The sequence below is a fragment of the Sarcophilus harrisii genome, chromosome 1, assembly GCF_902635505.1.
Source record: "Sarcophilus harrisii chromosome 1, mSarHar1.11, whole genome shotgun sequence".
NCBI lineage: Eukaryota > Metazoa > Chordata > Mammalia > Dasyuromorphia > Dasyuridae > Sarcophilus > Sarcophilus harrisii.
In genome coordinates, this window is record NC_045426.1 from 279,438,993 (window position 1) to 279,455,058 (window position 16,066).

Here is a 16,066-nt window from a genome sequence, read left to right on the forward strand (position 1 = left end):
TATTTAACATCTACTGGTCATCCTGCCATCTAGGGGAGGGGGTGGGGGAGGGGAAAATTGGAACAAGAGGTTTGGCAATTGTTAATGCTGTAAAGTTACCCATGCATATATCCTGTAAATAAAAGGCTATTAAATAAAAATAAAATAAAATGAATAAAAATTAAAAATAAAATAATAAACAACTTGATTAAACCTCAAAAAAAAAAAAGTGTTTGCTTCGGTTTCCTCGTCTGTAGAATGAGCGGAGAAGGACACGGAAAGCCGCGGTAGCATCCTCGTGGAGGAAACTCCAAATGCTCGGGAAGCAACGTGGGACAGGACAGAAAAGACAGCGCCACAGCTGAGAGCCTATCAGAGGACGGGAAAGGTGCTTTTGCGGAGGACTCTGGGAATTGTAGTTCCCGGGATACAGAAGCGGGAGCGGTAACGATGCTGATGCGTGCGCACCCTCCCACTCATGACCGTAACCGCCTTCTCCGCAGCGGTTCCGGGGAGCTGTTGGTGTCTGGGAGAAGTCCGAGGGGCCCCACCCATCCAGGTGTCCAACGCCTGCGTCTGGTTCCCGGCGGCGTGGTTGGCTCCGACGTGATCTAGCCGGAGCGGCCGTGAGGAGTGATGTGTGCGTGTGCGCCTGTGAGTGCCTCGGGGGTCTCGCGATAGGTTATGGGAGGGAAATCTCGGGCCCGTTCGGTGTCTGGGAGTTCCGAAGAAAGCTCCGGAGACGGCCCTGGGAGGCGAGTGCTGGGAGAGCCCAAGCATCCTCCGCCTTCCGCACAGTTTTGCACTCGCCGACCTTCCGTACGTTTCCCGTTCAGAATCTGCCAGGACCCCGCACATCCCGGGGGGAAGGAGCAGGATGGAAGGAAAGGGAAGTGAATCTGTACTGTTCCCAGATTCGGGATTAGGCTTCTTGGTGACAATTGAATTAAGTGGATTGGGACTCTTCGGTTTTTTAACCCAAAGGCCGTGGATTTGTATTTTTTAAATTTATAATTGTATTTCAATATAATTAGTTTCTTTTAAATTTTATTTTATGTCATTCATGTAAAAACATTATTCAGAGAAGAGGGCCTCAAGCCTCACCCAACTTCCAGAGGGGTGCATGACACAAAAGAAAGTAGGGCCTGTTTCCTTAACACTTGAAACATTATTTAACCTAAAATATTAATTTTGGTTAAGAGTATTTTAATTTGACATCCAACCTGGAACTTCATTAATGCTGAAACTCCCTCATCTAGGATGGGTAGGTACCTGCTCCTCAATTTAGCCTTAGAGAAGGGTTTGTTTGTTTGTTTGTTTTTTACTTTTTTATTAAAGCTTTTTACTTTTCAAAAGATATGCATGGATAATTTTTCATAATTAACTCTTGCAAAACCTTATGTTCCAATTTTTCCTCCCCTTCCTCCCACTCTCTCTCCTAAACAGCAAGTAATCCAATATATATATTAAACATGGTAAAAATACGTTAAATCCAATATATGCATACATATTTATACAATTATCTTGCTGCACAACAAGAATCAAATAAAAAAGGAAAAAAATTGAGAAAGAAAATAAAATGCAAGCCAACAACAAAAAAGACTAAAAATGCTGTGTTGTGATCCACAATCCTCTCTTTGGGTGTAGATGGCTCTCTTCATCATAAAATCATTGCAACTGGTCTGAATCATCTCATTGTTGAAAAGAGCCACGTCCATCAGAATTGATCATTGTATAATCTTCTTGTTGCCATGTATAATGATCTCCTGGTTCTGCTCATTTCACTTAGCATTAGTTCATGTAAGTCTTTCCAAGCCTCTCTGGTCATTTCTTACAGAACAATAATATTCCATAACATTCATATACCATAACTTATTCAGCCATTCTCCAATTGATGGGCATCCATTCAATTTCCAGTTTCTTGCCACTACAAAAACGGTTGTCACAAACATTTTTGCACATGTGGATCCCTTTCCCTCCTTTAAAATCTCTTTAGGATATAAGCCCAGTTGAAACACTGCTAGATCAAATGGTATGCACAGTTTGATAGCCCTTTGGGCATAGTTCCAAATAAGCAGGGGTTCTTAAGATCTATGCACTCCTATTGTTTAAAAAATAAAAAACTAACAAACATTTTGATCATTGTATTTTATAATTACATACATATATAAATGTGATTATATAATTGGTTTCTTTTTTAAATCTTTTTTATGCATTTAAAACATTCTAAGAAGTGTCACCAAACTTTCAAAGGGTACATGACACAAAAGAAGGTGAATTCTGAGGTTAAATGTTCTACTTCAGATCATAACCAGTAAGTGACAGAAGTAGGACTTGAACCTATATCTTCCTGATTGGGAGACTGACTTTCTAACTACAGAAGCAGGTGACCTCTTAGAACACAAATCACTTGTGAGTACACATAATAAATTGGGTCACTCCTAATTATTGCCTCTGATTATGTCATAATCAAATGGTTATTTTAAAAAGTTTCCTTTCAGTGCACAAATTAAAGTTGCTAAATTCTTACCTTAAAATGACAAATCATTTCCCATTTTTACACAGAAGTGTTTACTTAGGAATCCCCTCTTTCTGAACTACCTAGGTATTTCTAGTAAAAGAATTTGGTAATCCCCCAAATAATAGATAGATTTCTTGAGAGGGTAATTTCCAAATAGGGTACCTATTACGTGTGCAATTAATAATTTTTAAATGGATTTGTTCATCTCTTTGTAGGTTAAGTACAATCTTTTCCCAATTTTTAATTCTTTGTTCCATATCTCTATTTTTTGCCTGTCCTTTTGGTGTCCGCTGACATTCATACATTCATTCAACAAACATTTTTTTCAGTACTCAGTGTGTGCAAATCATAATACTGGGTGCTATATCAGATTAATGGAAGAATAAGATAGTCTTTGCCCTTGTAAAATTTGTTTATAATACAGAGAAATGCATGTGTTTTTATTTGTCTCTATCTGTATCTTTTTTTAATAGATCAAGAGACTGGAATATATTTAACTAGATCTTTGTATTTGATTAGAACAAGGATCTTGAGATATAATTTCAAGTCCTGTTTTTTTTGTTTATTTGTTTACTTGGATGAACTTGAGTGAATTATGCTGGCTAAATCTTAGTTTCTTCATCTGCATGATACAGATGAATACACTTCTATTATATAGTTGATAGAATAGTTGTGAGGAAACTAATATAAGCTGTAAAGCACTAAATATCTCATGTTTAATCGAGCTAGTGCTGAAAGCTAAATAACTTAAAATCTCACTGCTCTCCATTAATCACTTTCTTTGTAGTTTGTATGTCTACAGTGTCTTAACAGTCTTTACAAGATCAATTGATATAATTGGTATTTCTGGGTTCCTCCAGCCAACCATGATGAATTTCTTTCTACAGCATACATCAGGAATGTTGCAGGTATTCAGCCTGAAAGGAAATGGCTCCTTGCTAAGAACATAGATTTGAAGTCCCTAATGATGGTCTCTGATGGAAAGATGATGACCTTGAATAAGATGATGACTCTACGTCCCCAAATCCTGGATCTATATGAACAAGATAAATTACCGCAAGATGTCCTAAAGGAAAGGGTAACTATTCTAAATAAAGAGAAATTTAACCCTGAGGCTTCTCGCCAGAACTTCAGATGTTTTCCATACCCAGAAAAAGCTGGACCCCGTGAGGCTGTGAACCAGCTCTGGGAACTCTGTCTTAAGTGGCTGAGGCCAGATATTCACACAAAAGAGCAGATCCTGGAGCTGCTGGTGCTGGAGCAATTCCTGACCATCTTGCCTAGTGAGACCAGAATTTGGGTGAAGTCCCAGCATCCAGAGAATATTGAGGAGGTGATTACCCTGGTAGAAGATTTGACCCAAATGCTTGAGGAAGAAGGTGAGAGTTACAAAAGGATAGAGAGAGAGTGAAATCTCTTCAGGATATGAGAAAAATAATAATACATAACCTGAGGTGTCCTTGGAGTAATGAAGGGAGGAAACAATAAGGGAAAAGGGAGATCCCTGGATTGATAGAGGTGAGGAAGCAAATATCATCTATTTTGGGGGTTCTAAGAATCTTTTTAGCCTCAACATTAGTTCTCTGTTTTATTTAAGTTCAATCCCTTCCCCAAAGCTTTACAGTTTTTCACTGACTAATTTTAGGTGGAAAACCAGGCAATAGTAAAAGTAAAATGAACTCTCATAGGTTACTTCCAAAGGTTTATTGAAATTGCCATACATCCATCAATGACTCTGAATATTGAGTTCCATAATAATACCTCGAAATTATATTTTTATCCTTTGAAGATCCCTATGGACTAAATAATTACAACAGTCCTAATTTTACAAATTGGAAAAACTAAAATAAATATAATAAATTGACTTGCTCAAGTTTACAGAAGTAAAACAATAGTTTAGGTTGGTCCCAGGTATCTTTATTTCAACTCTGTTTTTTATTTTTATGATAAATAGAAGTCATTAAATTTCTCTGAATTTCCATAAGGAATCTAACAAATATAGGAAAATCCATATTTCCTAATCAAATGGAAATGTTTCAGTTGCATAGTGTTTTATTACACATTAATGAGGATATATTATATTAGAGACAGAATTATGAAATTAAACCATGCATCTTAAATCCCAAACTAGACTTCTGTCCTTGGAAACCTGTTCTGACTGCACAGGCAGACTCAGGACCCCATTATCTTCTTTGAATTTTTCTGAGAGTGTAGTCTAATCTTATTTCTATACTTCTTCCTTCCCAGCTCTATATTCTCAGGATTCTGTCCTTCCCCAAGAGGGGAACAGAGAGAGAGAAGGAATGCTGATTGGGATGCCAGTAACCAGATCTCAGGTTAGTTAATTTTCTCTCCCTTTCCTGAAGTTATCTTGATTTGAAGTTAGACATTTTTTCTTCCTTTCCCAGTGTTTTTTCTGTCCCCCCTCCCCCCAAAAAAAAAGCCTTTTAAAAAGAGATCCGATGAGCAGTTCTGATGGACCTGGCCATCCTCAGCAATGAGATCAACCAAATCATTTCCAATGGAGCAGTAATGAACTGAACCAGCTACGCCCAGAGAAAGAACTCTGGGAGATGACTAAAAACCATTACATTGAATTCCCAATCCCTATATTTATGCCCATCTGCATTTTTGATTTCCTTCACAAGCTAATTGTACAATATTTCAGAGTTTGATTCTTTTTGTACAGCAAAATAACGGTTTGGTCATGTATACTTATTGTGTATCTAATTTATATTTTAATATATTTAACATCTATTGGTCATCCTGCCATCTGGGGGAGGGGGTGGAGGGTAAGAGGTGAAAAATTGGAACAAGAGGTTTGACAATTGTTAATGCTGTAAAGTTACCCATACATATAACCTGTAAATAAAAGGCTATTAAATAAAATAAATAAAAATATTAAAAAAAAAAAAAGTAAAAAGAGACCTGAACCCCTCTTATTGGGTTACAGGAGACTAGGCCTATCTTGGTAGATGATGAAAACTATCGAACAATACTGATTTACTTAACTTTCTCTTCTCTATGCAGAATTCACTTCTGCTTTGTGCTCAGTGCTATGGTAATTATCTTCAAGGTTACAAAAAAAAAAAAAAAATATATATATATATATATATATTACTTGGATTCTAAGACATGATAGATTCTTTGAAGAAGAAAGGATATTACATACAGGAAATTCCAAAAGTCTCAGTCCTATTTTAAGTTATTAAAGTTTATACTTACACTGAGATTTTTAGAACACCCTATTTTATTTAATAATAGCTTTTTATTTTCAAAATACATGCAAAAGTAGTTCTCAACATCCATCCCTGCAAAACACTGTATTACAAGTTTTCCTCCCTTTCCTCCCTCCCCAATTCTTCTATACATATTTGTTGGAATCTTTACAAAGTGTTAAGCCATTAGAGTTGATAGAGACAATAATTATCTAATTTAGCATGGTTCAATATGATTGATTTGATTTTAGAAGGAGATATTTTGGGCCAGAACTTGAAACAAGGTACTAAGTACAACTGATAGAAATGATGCTTGTGTTCACACCTTTAGAGAGCTCATAGAAGCAAGAAATATTTAAGTACTCATTGGAGTTCACATGTTTGGGAGATTTCAGGGTTTAGAAAGAGATATCTGAATTCACACCTCCCTTGAAGCTCTTAGGGCCAGAGAGCATGCTGGGAGATATCCACAATCCCACTCTCAGAGAAGCAGCATAAATACAGCGCCAGTGAGCCACTTGAAAGAATTTTTCTGGAACATTGACTGGGGTCAGAGAGTAGTACTCTGGGAGGAAATCCAAAAGCCCTCTCTTCAAGGCAAGAGAGATTCATTGCATCTTCCACCTTGGTGCCAGCTGGAGGCTGAAGAAAGCAGAGGCAGAAACCAAGGACAAAGCTGCAAGAGCTCTTAGAACCAAGCAGAGAGGTAGGCCTCTGAGCTAATCAGGCTATATTGAAGGACACAATAAAAGATCTGAACTTTTATCAGCTGCCTGCGATTTTAGAGTAATTATTGATTGTAACTGAAACTAAGGCTGCCTCCAGAAAACCTCCCCGAGAAACCTGCTTTCTCCCAGAGAGAACTATTATTATTTTAAAGAAAACAAAAACACCAACACATATTTCCACAATTATCATGCTGCACAAGAAACATCGAATCAAAAAGAGAAAAAATGAGAAAAAAAACAAAAAAGCAAGGAAACAACAAAAAAGGTAAAAATACTATGTTGTGTGATCCACATTCAGTCTTCACAGTCAGTTCTTTTTCTGAATACAAATGGCTCCGTCCATCACAGATCTGTTGGAATTGACCTGAATCATCTCATTCCTGAAAAAAGCCATATCCATCTAATTACTGCATAATCTTGCTGTTGCTGTTTAAAATGTTCTCTTGGTTCTACTTGCTTCATTTAACGCCAGTTCATCCAAGTCTCTCCAGGCCTTTCTGAAGTCATCCTGCTGATTATTTCTTATAGAACAATAATATTCCATAATATTCATGTACCATATGCCATTCTCTAACTGATGGGCATCCACTCAATTTCTAGTTCCTTGCCATTACAAAAAGTACTCCTATAAACATTTTTTCACATATGGGTCCTTTTCCATTTTTTATGATCTCTTTGGGATACAGGCCTAGTAGAGTCATAGCCCTTTGGACATAGTTCCAAATTGCTCTCCAGAATACCAACAACAATATATTAGTGTCCTAGTTTTCTCACATCCCCTCCAACATTCGTCATTATCTTTTCCTGTCATCTTAGCCAATCTAAGAGGTATGTAGTAAAACCTTGGTTTTTTTTAAAAATGAAAGATATGCAAAGTGTATAATAAAGTACCAGAAGGTGTGATACAGAAGTAAGTGCTTTCAGATCAAAGAATGAATGGTGTTATTCCTAAGATATATAAGGAAGCAACTCAGAGTTATAAAAATAAGTACTATTCCCCAGTTAATAGATGGTCTAAAGATATGAAGAGGAAGTTTTTGAAAAGAAGACTATCAACTTTTAAAGCTATCAATTTTTAAAAGACGCTAACAACCATTTTTTAAATACTCCAAATCATTATTAATTAGAAATAATTAAAGCAATTCTGAAAGGAAAATGACAGATGTTAATGGAGCTACAGGATCAGATGTGATAAATGTTCTTGTGCTGTAAGAAATGAGAAAAGAAATGATTTCAATTAGACAAGGAAAGCCTTACATGAACTAATGCAGAATTTATCAGAACAAAAACAATTTCTACTATAAAATATTCTAAAAATGAAAAGTTTTGGAGTATTATAAATTGATGCAAAAGCAAATGAATAGAACCAGAACAATATACACAATAACAAGACAGTAAAAGTGGTATTAGAATCAATACAGTGACCAACCGTGATTCCAGAGAATTAATAATAAAAGATACTAGGTACCTCCTTACAGAGAAATGATAGCTTTTAGATACAGAATAAAACAAATTTTTGTATTTAATGAGGGAATTTATTTTGTTTGACTGCATTTTTGTTAGAAGAAATTTGTTGGGGCAGCTAGTTGGTGTAGTGGATAGAGCACCAGCCCTGAATTCTGGAAGACTTGAGGTCAAATCTGGTCCCAGACAATACTTTCTGGCTGTGTGACCCTGGGCAAGTCACTTAATCCTAATTGCCTTAGCAAAAAAAAAAAAAAAAAAAAATTTTTTTTCATTGTGGGGAGAGTTGGGAGAAAGGGAGGGATAGATTTTTGTTAATTTTTTTCAAGTTTAAAAATGGGGTATTAAAGTTGTGGAATGTTTCATGCTTTTTCAAATGAGTTCACTGAATTATTAGTTTTGTTCATTTGTTTTTCATTACCACAAGAGACCTCTCATAATTTGATGATGATCTGTAACTTTTATGTCTTCTAAAACATCTCAATTCTAAGGTTACATGCACCTTGTTCATGGCCTAGAGTATCCTGACTCCAGAGTAAAGAGATCAGGTACTTATCACATGGTATAGCACTTTACCATCCCTTTCCCCCTTCGTGAAGTCCCAGGGAGAATCTTTTAAAGCCTTGGAATAGCTTTTCTATAGTGCCAATCTAATGCCAATTTATTAAGCGTTTATTAAGATTAAGTGTCTCTAAAAGAAAGTGGGTGCTTTGTATAAGTATAGGAAAGCTATTTCCTTTTGTACTAGAGCAATGTTTAACACAAATGACTTACAAATTCACATTGACAGAGAATGTAAATGTAAACATTACATAGTAACCCATCATGTCATATTCTCCTAAAAGATTGATAGACTTGTAAATGGTACAGTGTTTAGCGACCAGTCTTCTTCAATACATGGAGACCACCCAAAAGTCTCTGGTTGTGACTATCCTATAGGAAGAAGCCCACTTAGTAGAAGGGTTGAAAAATGTTCATTGGCAAGGAAAATACCATATTAGAACACATATCCATATGTCACTAAAAGAGGTTAGGGCAAAGGGATCAATTCCATTTGCTTCACAGAATGGCTCCTATACTCCCATCCTCCCACCTGGTACATTTGTAAAAGGAAGAATTTGAACTTCTTGTTCTCTGAGGTATTTTCAAGCTTTAAAATTTCAGGTTTATTATTTCTACAAATCTTATTTTCTATAAATTAGTCTCAATTCATGATTCTGATATCAGGTTATGCAGAAATAGGCTAATTTCTTAGTTTGCTATATCTCAGCAAGTAAACTTGAGAGAAAAACATGTTTAGTCTCACAAGAAAAAAATTATTGATTAGGTATTTCAAAATATACTGAACGTGGATGCCCCCTTATTTCTTCAATCTTCAAGCAGAGGCTAAAAGACAATTTTCCTTCATCCTGTTTGTAAAGGTTGACTGGATGACCACTGAAGATCCCTTCTGACTCAGATTTTTTTTTTATTTTTTTCTTTTAAAAAGCATTTGATGTGATAAAGTGTAATATAGCCTAATAAAAAGTGAATTAAGATAGTTTTCATGCATATATTAATCAAACAAGATTCTTTGGCAGATGCATTATCAGGAGCAATATAAAATGAATAGAGCACAAAATTCAAATTGAAGAAAAATACCCTAAAGATCATTCAGCAAATATTAAGTAGGTACATGCTCTGTGCCAGGGTCAGTGTTGAGCAACAAAGTGCATATCTTCTATTGAGGAACATTCTCCAAATAGTCCTATTTCAGGTAACATCCTGCTAATTACATAGAACCCCAGAATGTTATGAGAACCTAAATAATTATGTCCTGTGTTTATGGACACATGAGTTGGAATTGAATTCCAGAATTTAATGGGTTGAGGACAGAGGGCTGTGTTGCATTTAAGAATCTGAGGAGTGGGCAGTGACAAATATAGAAAGAAATCCTTGTTAACTTTCAACTCAGAGCATTGCATTAAGATTTTATTTGTGAGTTTAGGATGATCACTCTTTCTTCACTGATTATATGTTACAACTGACAGAAATAGGGAAATTGAAAATGGTAATTCTCTTAGTTAGAGGGAAATGATGGAAAAGTTGTAAGTATTTTTGGGAGTCTCTTGATCAAACATAAATGTGTTTGATGTTTCAGGCATCAGTGACATTCAAGGATGTGGTTCCAGATTTTACCTGGGAAGAGTGGACACAATTGAATCCTATTGAACAGGCTCTCTGCAGGGAAGTGCTGCTGGAGACTTACAGGAACCTACTTTTTCTTGGTAAATATTTCCATTATTGCTCCAAATCTTCACTTTGATGATATTTTTACTTTACAAATTTTTTAAAACAATGGGATCTTGAAAGTATTTAGCTGAGTTTGGTCTTAATTTGTTTTAAAAAAAAAAAAAGGTTTATAACATGCTTTTGGACTAATCAAGATACTTATTGTATATTTCCAAATTAAAAAAAAAATCTCTTTGCCTTAGACGTAGGGGTCCTCAAACTACTCCATGGGCCAGATGCAGCAACTGAGGACATTTATCCTCCTCATCCAGGGCTATGAAGTTTCTTTATTTAAAGGCCCACAAAACAAAGTTTTTGTTTTTACTATAGTCCAGCCCTCCAACAGGCTGAGAGACAGTGAACTGGTCCCTTATTTAAAAAGTTTGAGGACCCCTGCAAGAAATGAAAATGAGATGATTTAATTAACTCATTGGTATCTTGGATGCTGCACTTTCCCCCAAGCTCTGTTTATCTACATGTTAAGGATTTTATACTGATACTGAGTACAGATAACCTCAAGGGGGATAAAGGGGTGGGATTTATATTCTCATAGGAGGAAAAATTAGTAACTTAAGTACCCTTCTCAACTTAAAACAACTCCATGGATCATCCACTTGGATTTATACTTTGTATCTTCTTAGTTTATCCACTCTTTTTAAATATGAAGGAACCTGAATCATATTATAGGATCTCTTTTTGTTTTAGGGGGGAAAAAAATGTCTATTTTTCTTTTCTTTTCTATGTGCAGGTCTTTCAACCTCCAAACCAGATGTTATCTTGAAGTTAGAGGAAGGAGAAGTACCAAGGATGCTGGACAATGAAGCCCGCAAAAGCATCTGTTCATGTGAGTGAATGAAAACTAGTAGATGGCAATTTATTACAAACAATAGATTGAGTAGTTATTAAAGTAGAATACACCTTTGAAATGTTGACCCAGAAAGTTCTCAGAGTGTTTCAGGAGTAAGAAGAGCAGAGGCTGCTTTGAATACCCATATGTTTTTGCATTATCAGCATATAGTTTATTCTTCTTCTACTACTTTCAAATTACCTTCTGAAAGGTAATTCCTGAAACCTGGCTTCTACCTTTTATTTTATAGGAACTACTTTTAAAGTTCATTGATTTCTTCTATATTTTCTTTTCAGATTTAGCCTCCCTGCCTCCTTTGAAATTACTGAGCATTATTACAGATGAGTTAAAAGGGACTTCAGAGGCTACCTAGTCCAATCTATACCTGAAAAAGAATTTCCCTTTCTCTGAGGAATAGTCACCTGTCTCCATTTGAGGAACTGTTAATGAAAAGAAATTCAGTACTACCTGGGGCATTTTATAACCCTTTAAGCAGAGATGTTTTAATTATACCTTTTAGGTTAAGTAGAATGGCATTGGTGGATCATGAAATAATAAATGGAATGTTGTAGAAATTTAATCTGACAGATACATTGGAAGAGTAGAGTATACATGTGAAGTTCTACATTCTGATCCCGTTCTCATTTAATATATGTATTGTATATAACCTCTGCCTTTATTTAATTTTCCCCTTTCTCAGTCTCTTCATAAACTATATATATATATATATATATATATATGAGAGAACAATCAATAATGACAATAACTCACAATTATATGGCATGTTTTACTTTATAAAGCTTTTTACTAACAGTCTCTTTTAACTTGAAATTGTTAGTTTTAAAAAATCTGCACATCATGTGTATAATTAAGGGACTTTGCATGTGGATTATGCATTATTAATACTAATCTAAAGAAAGACAGGAGGAAAGTTTCACACGGATTCCATTATGTAAAAGAAAAGGGCCTCAAAAGTTAGTAATATAGCCATGATGTATGTATACATTCTCTATCAAGCAGTATGAATTCCTTTATGTTAATAGAAAATTGTTACTTCAAGTTGAAAAAATTCTAAATAGCAAATATATCCTTATATACTTTATTTAAAAGGTATAGAATTAGAGACCAGATATGGAAAGAGACAAGATAATTATGGAAAGAGGCCAGATATATAAAATTTCTGCTCTGTGCTTTGCTGTACTATATGGGCAAGTAACATAATCTAAGTCTTACTTTTCTCATAAGAAAATGGCAATTGTGACAATAGTTATGCTAACATAAGAGGTAATCAGAGATTCCTTTTCTTCAGAATAGTTTGTTAACTTTAAGTCAGGGGTCCTGAAACTTTTTAAATAGGGGATCAGTTCACTGTCCCTCAGACTGTTGGAGGGCCGGACTATAGTAAAAACAAAAACTTTGTTTTGTGGGTCTTTAAATAAAGAAACTTCATAGCCCTGGGTGAGGGGGATAATCGTCTTCAGCTGCTGCATGTGGCCCTCGGGCCGTAGTTTGAGGACCCCTGCAAGGTATTTAAATAAATTTAAAGTAGTTCACTTTAGACCAGGAGTTCCTTTGGCACTTTAGTGAAGCCTATAAGCCCTCTCTCAGAATGTTTTTAAAATACCTAAAATAAAATGAAACTAATTTTACTGAAATATAGTTGAGCAAGTTCACAGACTCCCAAGTTAAGAATCTCTATATTTTCCCACTTTGTTATTCCATTCCAATAGCAATAGGCTTTTTCCCCCCTCCTGGCATCAGGGAAATTTATATATATATATATATATATTTTTTTTTTTTTTTTTTCTTTTCAGATTGGGATACTGTGCCTGAAGCAAAAGAGTCAATTACAAAATGGGATACTTTTGTGAAAGAATCATCTCAGGAGGTTATAATGGAAAGATCCACAAGGCATTGCTCTTGGTACTCTGAATTGGGAGAATCCTTTAAATGTTATGATACATTAGTAAAGCAACAGATCCACCAAGAGAACCTGGTAAAACAATCAGTTGTCACACCTGAACAAACATCAAGTAAGGAAAGAAATTTTGAAAGAATTGAGTTTGGGAAAAACTTCAGTTTAAGTTCAATCCTAGTTGCACAGGACAAAGTTCCTATAATAAAGAGTTTCTGTAAGTGTGATATGTATGGAAAAAGCTTCAAAACTGATTCTTATCTAATTAAATCCCCAAGAATCTATGCAGGAAAGAAACCTTTTAAGTATACTGAATGTGGGAAAACTTTCAACCAGATTTCACCATTTAATGTTCATCAGAAAATTCACTTGGACGAGAAACCCTATAAGTGTAATGAATGTGGAAAAGCCTTCACCAAGCGGACAAATCTTACTCAACATCAAAAAATTCATTCTGGAGAAAAACCCTATAAATGTAATGAATGTGGAAAACCTTTTAATAAACGGGCAAACCTTACTCAACATCAGAAAATTCATTCTGGAGAGAAACCATATAAATGTAATGAATGTGGGAAAGCCTTTTCCATCAGATCACATCTTACTCAACATCAAAGAATTCATTCTGGAGAGAAACCCTATACATGTAATGAATGTGGGAAAGCTTTTACTCAGAAGACACATCTTAATAAACATAAGCATACTCATATTGGAGAAAAGCCGTTTAAGTGTACTGAATGTGGAAAAGCCTTCAGCCTAATTTCACAACTTAATCTTCATCAAAGAATTCATTCTGAAGAGAATCCATATAAGTGTAATGAATGTGGGAAAGCCTTCACTGTAAGATCACGGCTTGTTGAACATCAAAGAATTCATGCTGGTGAAAAACCTTATAAATGTAATGAGTGTGGGAAAGCCTTTACCAAGCGGGCAAACCTTACTCAGCATCAGCATACTCATGTTGGAGAGAAACCATTTAAGTGTAATGAATGTTCAAAAGCTTTTAGCTATATTTCACAATTTAATCTTCATCAAAGAATTCATTCTGGAGAGAAGCCATATAAATGTAATGAATGTGGGAAAGCCTTCACCAAGCGGGCAAATCTTAATCAACATCAAAAAATTCACTCTGGAGAGAAACCTTTTAAATGTAGTGAATGTGGGAAAGCCTTCACTATCAGGTCTCGACTTACTCAGCATCAGAAAATTCATGCTGAAGAGAAACTTTATGAACTAGGGAAAGTCTTCCCCACCAGGTCACATCTTACTTAACATCAAAGAATTCATATTGTACAGTAACATTATTAAAAAAATGATCAGAACGACCTATGCGTGTGGCAGTAGTATAACTTTAGGACATACTCTTTAAGATAAAAGCAGATCTATCAAATAGGAACTTTGTAAATTTAATGACTGTTATTCTAATTTTTAGCCAGAGTTCATTTCTGTCTGAAAGCACAGAATATCAAAATCTGTGTTTTGAATGAACTGTTCTTAGTTGTGCTTTCTGGGGCCAAGCTAAACATATTTAATTAAAAAAAAAAAACAAAAAACTAAGAGCTAGAAAAACTACCAAGATCATTCAGTTTAAGCAATAGCTGAACAAACATACTTTCAATAACATTCCTAATAAGTAATAATCCAGACTAAGTGAAGATTGATAATGAGGGAAAACCCATTGCCTCTCAAAGCAGCCCATTCCCCATTTGGAATAGATCTCATTACATTTTTCCTTCTAGGTGTTTTTTTTTGTTGTTGTTTTGTGTGTGTGTGTGTGTGTTTTGTTTGTTTTTTTGCTGAGGTAATTGGGATTAAGTCACTTGGCCAGGGTCACATAACTAGGAAGTATTGTGTCTGAGGCCACATTTGAACTCAGGTCCTCCTCTCTTAAGGGCTGGTGCTCTATCCACTGTGTCACCTAGCTGGCCCTCCTAGTTTTGCATTACATTTTGCAACTTCTAGTCATCGCTCCTAGTTCTTTCTCAGGCCAAATGAAAAAGCATAATAATTGATTAGGAAGAGCTTTGTCCTGGCCCTTCTACTTTCTCCCCATTCTTTCTCAAATATCTCATTAACTACTATGGAGTCAATCATTAAGCTACATTATAGGCCTTCAGATATTTAAAGACAGTTCTCATCTCTGCTTTTGTCTTTTTTGCCTTTAGCTCAAACCTTCCCATTTACTTCTTATTTGACATGTTATTCTGCCCTTCCAATGTTCTGATCACATTTTTCTGGAGATAATTTAAACTTGCTTATGTCTTTTCTAAAATCTGATATTTGAGATATGGCCTATCCAGAATAGAATATAGTGGAACTATTAACTTCCTCATTTAAGACATTATTGCCCTCTTAATGAAGCTTTTTTTTGCCATGGCAACTGTTGTTTCATTGAGTTTTCAGTCTACATATCCCTCCAGATCTTATTCACAGGAACTGATATCTCCACACAACACACACATTTCTTAGCTATTTATAAAGTTGGTTTTTCAAACTTATCTGTCAAAGTTGACATTCATTCTTATTAAGATTCATCTTATTTGATTTATTTTTTTTGTTTTAGTCTGTTGAGAGTTTTCTGAAACCGGATTCTCAACTGATGTGTTAATTATCCCTTTGGTGTTATATCATACTTAACAAGAATACCACCCAGTGCTATTTTCTGATAAAAATGTTGGGTAGCATAAGGCCAAAAAGCAGATCTTTGAGACACTTCTTTCAAGTTAATATCAATTATTGAGTATACTTTTAACTGAAAATTTGTGTCCATATCCATTTATTGTTCTTTATATATAGATGAATCTTATTCACAAAGACAATATGAATGGTGGCCACAATTACCCCCACACTGCACTTTTTCAGTCTCATTTTCAAATTCACCACTTTTCTCTCTTAGCATTCCATTTATTAGAATGTAAGTTTCTTGAGCGAAGAGATCATCTAACAAAGGGTATAGCATATAGACAACAATAAGTGCTTGTTTAGCACTTTGATTAGCATGGATAATCACTAAACTGGTCCTGGGCCTTCTGCTTTCTCACAGGTCTTTGACATCTCATTTACTATGGATTCAAGATTTTTTTTATCTCTGTACTGAGGACCCCCAAATACATTATTTCTCTTCTG

The 16,066-nt window shown here is 35.3% G+C and overlaps 1 protein-coding gene across 1 annotated transcript; it reads left to right on the plus strand.

The window, feature by feature from the left end:
* Positions 1 to 429: 429 nt before the first annotated feature.
* On the plus strand, positions 430 to 14,494 carry LOC100921409 (zinc finger protein 2 homolog). The gene is made up of 7 exons (XM_031944647.1): positions 430 to 497; positions 539 to 798; positions 3,388 to 3,879; positions 4,748 to 4,836; positions 10,051 to 10,177; positions 10,930 to 11,025; positions 12,843 to 14,494. The coding sequence occupies exons 1-7, from the start codon at positions 430 to 432 to the stop codon at positions 14,210 to 14,212; spliced, it is 2,502 nt and encodes an 833-aa protein (XP_031800507.1). The 3' UTR covers positions 14,213 to 14,494.
* The last annotated feature ends 1,572 nt before the right edge of the window (positions 14,495 to 16,066 follow it).